This window comes from Heloderma suspectum, chromosome 2 (assembly GCF_057233095.1).
Source record: "Heloderma suspectum isolate Gila_16-S chromosome 2, 16-S_ref, whole genome shotgun sequence".
Lineage (NCBI taxonomy): Eukaryota > Metazoa > Chordata > Lepidosauria > Squamata > Helodermatidae > Heloderma > Heloderma suspectum.
The window spans coordinates 350,828,447-350,838,061 of record NC_139459.1 but is presented as its reverse complement, the minus strand read 5'-3'; the positions used below and the strand labels follow the sequence as shown (position 1 = coordinate 350,838,061).

Sequence of the window (9,615 nt, the reverse complement as noted above, 5' to 3'; positions counted from 1 at the left end):
AAGCAGCGGGCTCAGCCAGAGAAGCTGGGCAGCCTTAGAGCATTTCAAGGCTCTGCAAGTGCATGAGCATCCTCAGCTGAAGGAAGGAAGCCACTGCGCTGGGAAAGGATGCTCTCAACGTGGGACAGGCACAGCTGCGGTTGCCATGGCCACCGCTGAGGGTCGCTGCAAAAGGAAGTGCCTCGGCAAAGATTTGATTGGGTAAAGCAGTTAATGTGCTAGGCTAGGGGTGTACAAAACCCCACTTACCTGGCTCTGCTGGGTTCTGCATGTGGGGGGAGGCTATCTGTTCCTCCCCCCGGAATCCTCAACGGGGGGGAGGCAATCCGTTCCTCCCCCCCGGAATCCTGCCCAGTCGGCTCCACTCTGCAGCCAGGCTGCAGAGCCGCCGGCTGGGCCAACCCACAGCGGGGCCTCCAGCCACTGCCGGGCTGGTCCAGATGCGAATGGTGTCCTGCGTATGGGATGCCATTTGTGTCTCTACGCAAGCCCGTGATAGGCTACGTAAATATATATGTAGCCTATTCCTGGCCGGCGTAGGGACGCAAATGGCGGCCACTACGACAGCCTCCATTTGCAGCCGCAGCAGCCCGGCAGTGGTTGGAGCCGCCACAACCGCCGCCGCCACCGGAGCTGGAGGAGGAGCCGCAGCCAGGTAGGCTCCATTTCACAGGGCTTTTGCAGGGTGGAGGGGTGGGGGGCTCCGTTCCGGCATGGATTCCGGGGGGGAGAAATTCACTGGAATTCGGCCTGCATGGGATCCGTGGGAGAAATCTCTAACATCCCTACTGATGGGAGACAACCCCATCAGCCAAAAGACCCCTCCTTGTGGACAGAAGGGGTCTTCTCCAATTGGATAGTACAGGATCAGCGCTTGCACTGACTGAGAAAATTCGATAGTATATTGTTGTTGTTGTTGTTATTGTGCAGCACACCAGTATCAGTTGCTTCACAGAATATACTTCCAGGCGGGGTGGGGGGATGGGAGTAAACCTCATCAGACTGGCAGGGGCTGCGCAACCCATAAGAGAGTCTCTCCCCCTGCACCATCCAGGCTCTCCTCTCTCCTTCCGCCGATACTCCCGTAATGCGATGGATCAAAGCTTAGTACTAGTACTGCCTTACACCAATAAAGTCAACATTAAGGAAACACAGCTGCAGATCCTTTGCTACTGTATAAAATCCTGGGAGGTCTCCCATGAAATGGTCTTCCCCAAAATCAATCTCTTTCTCCCTCTTTCCCCCACCTATTAATTACTTCCTTTCAAGAAAGTAAAAAGCAAAGACACACAGCATGGATATTTATGGAACAAGACTCATTGACCACGGGGGAAGTTACTTCTGAGGAGGTGCCCGTTTCTCCAAGCTATGCCCAAATCCGCCAATTACTTTCCCCCCCTTCCCCTCTAAAAGCCTTATCTCACTTTGTCACTAGCGCGCATTTGTCCAGCAGCACCTACACCCCCAACTTGCGATGCCATTAACACGCCATTGCTCTATCATGCAATTCTGCAATTCCATGGAAGAGCAATTGCGTGAGAGAGGCATAGTGAGATAGAAGAAATTGCCCATCCTGAAAGGAAGTAGTGAAACAAACCACACCTACAAAAGTGTTTTGAATGTCACCGTGTCACTATGATGCATTTGTCCAGCAATACCCATACCCCCATCACACCATCTCCCGTTTTCCAGCTATTCCTATACCCCCTATCTCACTACACAGTAGTGTGAGAGATAGTGACATAGGGGTTGTAGGTATTGCAGACAAAAGTGCGATTTCTCTTTAATGCTTTACTTAAAAAAAAAAAAATTACAGGCTACCCAGAGCACACCTATACTTTTGGGGGGACAGCCAACAGAGTTTAGTGGTAGGCAAGATGAAGTAAATGCCATGAGGTAGCTCAGAACTCTGATGGCCAGCAGTGAAATGGCAGAAATGTGGGGGAAACACAGGTGGGGAAAATGCTGGGGAAACACCCCTTGCCTGGGGTCAGTGAAGTCATGGCCACGTAAAAGACACACCCTTGGGTATGCCTCTCATGCCAGAGTAAATGTGGAATGGGGGTGCATGCCACAACAGAAGAGCAGCCAAGCTGAATTAAGGAAAACAATTGGACTAAAAGCAGACTCAGAAGCGACGTTTTTTATGCAATAAGCTCTGGAGTAGCTGCAGGATGGCCAGGACTTCATGCTAACAACCTCCAAACCAGCCACCTCAGAGAAAATCGCTCATGGAGACACCCTCCCCCCCATGTAAGCACATCCACTTAAATGTAAGTAGAACTCTCCAGGCAATTGGGAATTCTTTGGACAGGCTAAGATACCATGTTGAGGCATAAGGCTTGAACAGGCCTCATCAGCCTGGAAGACTCTGCAGATTAGAGGTCCACATGTGGAGAGCAAAGATGTATAACATAATTAGCTCTTAACCAAATGGTTGTTTTTCCCATTTCATTCCAGCTTCACCCTTTCCTGAGACATTTCCAGCTTTACAATAGTTCTGTGGATGGAGTTTATTTGGATGAGAACGGGGAACTGGCATCTGACTTTTTTATCGTGAACTGGGTGATATTTCCAAACAAGTCCACTGCTAGAGTGGAAGTTGGGAGTATAGAGAGAGAGGCCTCCTCTGAGATCAAGTTCACCATTGATCAGAAGGCCATTTGCTGGCCCAAGCTGTTGAACCAGGTGGGAAAAACTTTGATGCCTTTTAATATCTCTTCCCGGGAAATCCTATACATGTCTAAGGCAAACCTTGGCCCATTGAGTTCAATAAGGCTTTGTCATTAAGTTCAGTGGGGCTTACTCCCAGGTAAGTGGGCATAGGATTGCAGCCTTAACTTCTATCAGTGCATTAGCTATTGTATATAACACCTTAGGCTTATGATTTCCAAATCCATTTGTTTATACTGCAATAACATAGTGACTATAGCATGATTATACAGAACCTTTGAAGTCCTTTGCTGAGACATATGCCAGGCCAGTGCTCCTCTCACTGTTTCAGGGCATATTTGAAATGTTCCAAACTGTTGTGGGAGCTGTCACAAAATGGCATCCATGAGGGGGTGTGCCCATTCTCAAAATGGCTGCTCTGGTGAGCATGGCCATGACAAAACACAAATTTCACAGAAGGGAGCAGAGAGAGCAGGGAAGCAGGATAATGAAGGGATCAATCCCCTCCCTCCCATCATGCATGCCATTGTATGGCAATATTTAGGTTAGGGATAGGCAGATTACTCACCTGGTTCTGGTCCTGGGCATCCGCTGGGGGGCGAAAGCGATCCATCCCTCCCCCCTGGAATCCTCACCGGCCGCAGCCAGACCTCCAGCCGCTGCGCTGCGGACGCAAATGGTGGCTGCTACATTGGCTGCCATTTGCATCCATGCCTTAGGCCATGATCGGCTACATAAGTCTTTACGTAGACCATCATGACAAAGAGCAGGGGCGCAATTGGCTCTTTAAATAAATACTTGCATAGCCTATCAAGGCCTAATGCAGGGAAGCCGCCATTTGCAGCCACAGGAGCTCGGCAGCGGCCGGAAGATGACCCGCCGCCACTGCCGCATCTGCCGCATCTGCCGCTGCCACTTCCCGGGGGGCTTCATCCTGGGGGGATTCCCTGGGGGGGGGATTGCTCCGTTCCACCATGGGGGGGAGCAGATTCTAAAGAACCAAAATTTGCTTTAAGTCATGGCTGTCCAGTGTGAATGTAGTGGCTGTGTGTGTGTGTGTGTGTGTGTGTGTGAGAGAGAGAGAGAGAGAGAGAAAGAGACAGCGAGACAGAGAGGTATAGAGAGGTAAGCTGACTGAATTCAGGCAACACACCAGAGTAAGGTAGGTCTCTCTCTCTCTCTCTCTCTCTCTCCAATTTTGAAGGCATTAAATGTCTTCATAAACTCCTTTTTGGATCCTATATTTTGGCTTTTTTTGTTTTTACCCCTCCCCCACCATCTTTAGTGTCTTTTGCCATTTTATTTGTTAAATCCACCCTGTAATCCTTCATTATTATACAAGCCCACAACCACACACTCTCAGCTTTGCAGGTATGCTTTCTCATACTTAATCCTGAGTGATCCAGTCCTCCATACTTGAGAGTAGAAATTTATAAGAAGAGTTTTGTACTGTGTAAATTCTCACAGTTACTTCTGAATAGGCATGAAAGGGGGTCCATTGCATCTGCTGAAGTGAACGCTGCCCAGAAAACATAGGCCAGCATGAATTCATCAGTCTTTATGGTGCCCCCAACTTCATTGTCATTAAAAGAAAGAAGTGGAATTTGGATGTTGTCACAATTTGTTGTCGGGTTAGAAAAACTGCTTTTCTGTGACGCTCTAATATCATCATCATTATCATCACCATCGTGCTGCTGTTCCCACTGTCCTGTCCTTAAGGTCAGTTGAGGCTCTCTGTAAAAGGAGTTGCTGTTAAAACAGGAGAATCTGGGCTGAACCCAAATTAATATTTTTGTGTGATTTATTTTTGTTTGCACAAAAAAGGTATGGGCTCTACCACAGTGACAAAATCCTTCCCCAAGATCTCTCCCCTCTCTCTTTCTTTCCCTCTTCAGATGGAAGGATGGGTTATGCCCCAATTTGAGTTTTCTGAATCTAATCCCTGATTCGTCTTCCTTAATTCTGGTCTTCATTTCAGTAGGGATGTACGAAAGTCACTTACCTTTTCGAAGGGTGACATTTGTGGTGGCGGGGAGGTGCTCCGTCCCTCCCCCCGAATCCTGGCCGGCCGGCTCCACCAGCGGCTGGACATCCGGCCACTGGCTAGCAGGGACGCAAATGGCGGCGGACATAGCCGCCGCCGTTTGCGTCCCTGCAGTCAGCCGTGATAGGCTACGTAAACATTTATCAAGGCTTACGTAAACTATCATTTACATAAACTATCACGGCTGATTTAAAAGAAAAAAAACGCGTGTACACAAATGGCGGCGTCCATGGGCGCCGCCATTTGTGTTCCTTAGTTTGGCACATCTTAGTCTACGTAAACATTTACGTAGACAAAGACGGCGAAAATAAGGGGAACGCAAATAGCGTAACGTCTACAATATTTGCGTTCCCTTTATTTTCGCCGTCTTCGTCTACGTAAATGTTTACGTAGAGTAAGACATGCCAAAATAAGGAACGCAAATGGTGGCGCCCATGGACGCCGCCATTTGCGTACATGCGTGTGTTTTTTTTCTTTTAAATCAACCGTGATAGGCTACATAAACATTTACGTAGCCTATCATGGTGTTTTTTAAAAATCTAGCTGTGACAGGCTACGTAAATCTTTACGTAGCCTATCACGTTTTTTTGGTGTGTGTTTTTTTTAACTGGAAATGGCAGCGGTGGCAGTTGGTCGGAATACCGGCCGCCACTGCTGCCGCCACCACACCGCCACCGGAGCTGCCGCCGCCAGGAAGATCCGCCCAAGGTAAGTCCTGTCCCGGGGGGGCGGGGGGCATACCTTTCCGCCACCGATTTAGGGGGCCTAATGCACTGGCATTTGGCCTCCCCGAGATCCATGACGGAATTCTCTGACATCCCTACATTTCGGTACAATGTTTAACTAACAAACTAAATTTATGCTGTTTCCAACTCTATAATTTTCGTTGTTGTTCAGTCATTCAGTCATGTCCAACTCTTCGTGACCCCATGGACCATAGCACGCCAGGCCTTCCTGTCCTAACTCTACAATTTCCACCAGCTTAAATATAACCTCTGGCCTAACTAATTTTCCTGGATGTTCCTTATCTTCATGGATAGACCGTGCCTTTTTCTAGATGTACTGCAAGTTGTCGGCCTGGATTTGCCAAGATGATTCAGGAAGGGGAGCCCATCTGCTGCTATGCTTGTGCCCCATGTGCAGAAGGAACAATCTCCACTCAGGAAGGTAGGAGAGCAAGGAGCAAGGAGCTGCTCTTTCAGAATATGGCAAACATGCACTGACATGTTTTACGCTGGGCTGTTGTAGGCACTGGTTCCTTTCTGGCTGTTTGTATAGTTACTGATTAATGTGTTCACTAACTAATTTCACAAAGGGAGTTGAAAGAAATATCCTGAAGTAATGGAATATCTGGGGGAAAGCAGCCGGCTTCCAAACAAACCTGAAGTGCGGCCCCACATAAAACTCACTGCAGTAATCCAGTTTTGTGGTGACCAAAGCATGGAACACTATGTTCAAGTTACCTCTGCCCAGGAGGTGCCATAACTCTCTTACCTGCCAGAGCTATTTTTTGGCATATCTAGCCACTGAAGACAGCTGTGCCTCCACTGGCAGTGCTGGTTCGATGCTCACCTTCAGACTACACAGCTGCTCCTTCAGGGGCAGAGTAACCCCATCCAGAGGAGGCAACCGGCCACATTCCTGGACACAGGAGCCACTCACCCACAGAGCGCCTTTGACAGGTAGAGAATCCAGTATCTCAGGCGAGGGCCTTTCCTGGACCTTCTTTCTGGGATCCGTTTTGGTTGGCGATGCACTGGGGTGACCAAGTACCATTCTCCAGGGGGAGGAGGTGTTCCATGATAACAGAAGGAGAAGTGAATGGAGGGATGCCTGGACTTGTTCAAGGAATTGGCTTTGGTGTGCTTTGGTCCACACAGGGCTCCATGAGCGAGTGCACTGCACCAGTATAACTTGCTTCAGAGCATACTTCGAGGGGAGGGGGAGTTTGAGTGAACGTCATCTGACTGACATGGGCTGCTCAACCAAGAAGTGAGGCTTCCTGCCCCATCCAGGCTCTCCCCTCCTTTCTCCTCTGAGAAAATCACTCTCCTTTTCTCTCCCCCGGCATTACTTCCTTCCTTAATGCAACGATCATTACAAGAACAGAGTGTTCTCTCTGACTTGAACCTGCAGAAGTTCAACCAATCTCTTCTCCCCCCCTCCCTGCACTCCTTCCTTCCTTCCTTCCTTCCTTCAAGCAACAAAGAACACAGCATTCTCCCTTCTGTGTTGCAATCAATCAAAGCTTCAAAGCTTTGACATTAAGACTCCTAAAGGAATTATTTCAATTCATGGGAAGCTCATTAGTGTCAGAAGTGCCCATTGCAGAAAAGATCCTTCATTGTCCACAGTGGGAGTTACTTCTGAGTAGACACACTTATGTCTGTGCTGGGAAAGGTAGGAACATTTCCCATCTCAGAAACAAAGGGATGGGAAACCAGCCCCCTTTCTAACCCGATGCTGTGCAGGATCAGATGAACAAAGGTAGAAGTAGTTAGGTCCTAATAGAAATAAACCAAGCAATGGAGAATCACAGCTTCAAGAAAGCGCTTTACAGCCTTTAGGGAATTAGTGCATTAAAATGTGCTATTTCAATTGGGGGAGATCTCTGTAAATTCCGATGTGCGCATTCATCAACCACAATGGGAGTTACTTCTGAGTTGACACTAATTGATTTGTGCTAGGAAACACAGGGACAGGAAACACACCCTGACCAGGGAAACAGTGAAAAGCATGCCCCTTGGCAGCACTAGCATCCCCGCGGAAAATGTGGGGGTTGGGGCACACAACAACTATACCATGGGGAACCTGACTTAAGGAAAAGAAACATAATTTCAGTCTCAGGAAATCTGGTTTTACCATGATAAGCTCCAGGGTAGCTCCTGGATGGCCACAATGTCTTATATCCCTAATGACTTCCAAATACAGCCAGCTCAGAGTGAATCACTCAGGGGGGAAATCCCCCCCATGTAAACACTTTCCTAGTCACTGGACACAAGCAGAGCCACGTTCGTTGACATCAATGGACCACCAAGTCTAGCATCCCCTTCCCAAAGGGGCCAAACAGGTACCTCTGGGAAGACCACAAGCCAGACATGAAGGCAACAGACCTCTCCTGTTTTACTATAAGAAGCTGGCATGCAGAGCCAGCTGGATTTGTGTCTGTAGGACATAAGTCTGTATTTATTGTTTGTTTATTCAAAGTATATTTTTATCCTCCTCATCAGCAAAAAAGAAAGGCTCCCAGAGCAGCTTCACTGAATCAGAAAAATAGAGAACCATCCATATAGCCATCATAATTATAAGATACCAATAGACTAACCTCCATGAATGTATTTAATCCTTCTTGAAAGCTACAAGCCACCATCAAATATTGTTGCATGGAATTCTGCAGTGTGGCATCTTTTCATCCCTAATTCATGTGGTCAGTTTTTGCTCTCTCCCCCATCCTTGTCACATCTTCCTCTGATGGCATATATGCTTTCACCCACTAACATATGTTTTAAAGCAGGGCTGGGCAGGAAATACATCTCCAGATGTTTGGAACGTGTCTCCAGATGTTTGGGACATCAGTCTCCAGAAGCCCCAGCCCCCAGCTAGCATGGCCAATAGCTAGGAATGCTTGGAATAGTACTCCAAAAGATTTTCAGGGCACTACCCTTTGGATAAGGCTGAATAAGTGATGCTGAAGCTGTTCTTCTTTTTTTCAGATGCAGACCATTGCAACAAGTGTCCAGATGACCAGCATCCAAATGAAGACCGAGATCAATGTGTTCCTAAACTTATCAACTTCCTCTCTTACAAAGGACCCTTGGGGATTATCCTAGCTCTCTGTTCCCTTTTGTTGTCCCTAACCACTGGTCTTCTTTTAGGAATCTTCATTGAATATCGAGAAACTCCAGTGGTCAAAGCCAACAACCGTGACCTCACCTACATGCTCCTCATCTCCCTCCTGCTCTCCTTCTTGTCCTCCTTTCTCTTCATAGGTCAACCCCAGAAGGTGACCTGCCTTCTCCGACAAACTGCCTTCAGCATCATCTTCTCAGTCGCCGTCTCTTCTTTGTTGGCAAAAACTATCACGGTGGTAGTGGCATTTCTAGCCACAAAACCAGGAAACAGGATGAGGAAATGGCTGGGGAAAAGTTTAGCAAACTCCATTGTGGTTTCCTGCTCCGGTGTTCAAGTGGGCATCTGCATGATCTGGCTGGGAATCTCTCCTCCATTCCCAGACTCCGACATGCATTCCCAGACTGGTCAGATCATCCTGCAATGTAACGAAGGGTCTGCCATCATGTTTTATACTGCCCTTGGCTACATGGGCTTTCTGGCTGCCATCTGTTTCATGGTGGCTTCCCTAGCCAGGAAGCTGCCTGGGGCATTCAACGAAGCCAAGCTGATCACTTTCAGTATGTTGGTCTTTTGCAGTGTCTGGGTGTCCTTTGTGCCGACCTACCTGAGCACCAAGGGGAAATACATGGTGGCTGTGCAGGTCTTCTCTATCTTGGCCTCCAGTTTGGGATTACTGGGTTGCATCTTCATCCCCAAATGCTACGTTATTGTATTGAGGCCGGATCTGAATAAGAAAGAGCATCTAATGATGAAACCAAAAGATTGCATATGATTGCACACTTAACTTGTACAGCATGGAGATAATGTTCTTCCTCTGGGTGTGAACCTTTTTTGCTTGCTATTCTTAGAAATGGTTGGTTGGTTGATGGTAGGATTTGTCCTGCATGTCTGGTATGGCACCATTGTGGAGAATGCTGATTTACCGTGTGTATATTAGTTTGACCAATTTGTCCTTGTCCTGAGATATCATGCTATAGAAGTTGGGTATTTAGTGATTATAGACATATAAGGATCATAGAGTCATAGAAGAGTAGGGTTGGAAGGGG

General features: G+C 47.8%; 1 protein-coding gene across 1 annotated transcript; it reads left to right on the top strand.

Moving 5' to 3' along the window:
* Positions 1–8,402: 8,402 nt before the first annotated feature.
* LOC146355495 (vomeronasal type-2 receptor 26-like) lies at positions 8,403–9,341 on the top strand. Its single transcript, XM_084829906.1, has one exon. The coding sequence runs from the start codon at positions 8,403–8,405 to the stop codon at positions 9,339–9,341; it is 939 nt and encodes a 312-aa protein (XP_084686032.1).
* The last annotated feature ends 274 nt before the right edge of the window (positions 9,342–9,615 follow it).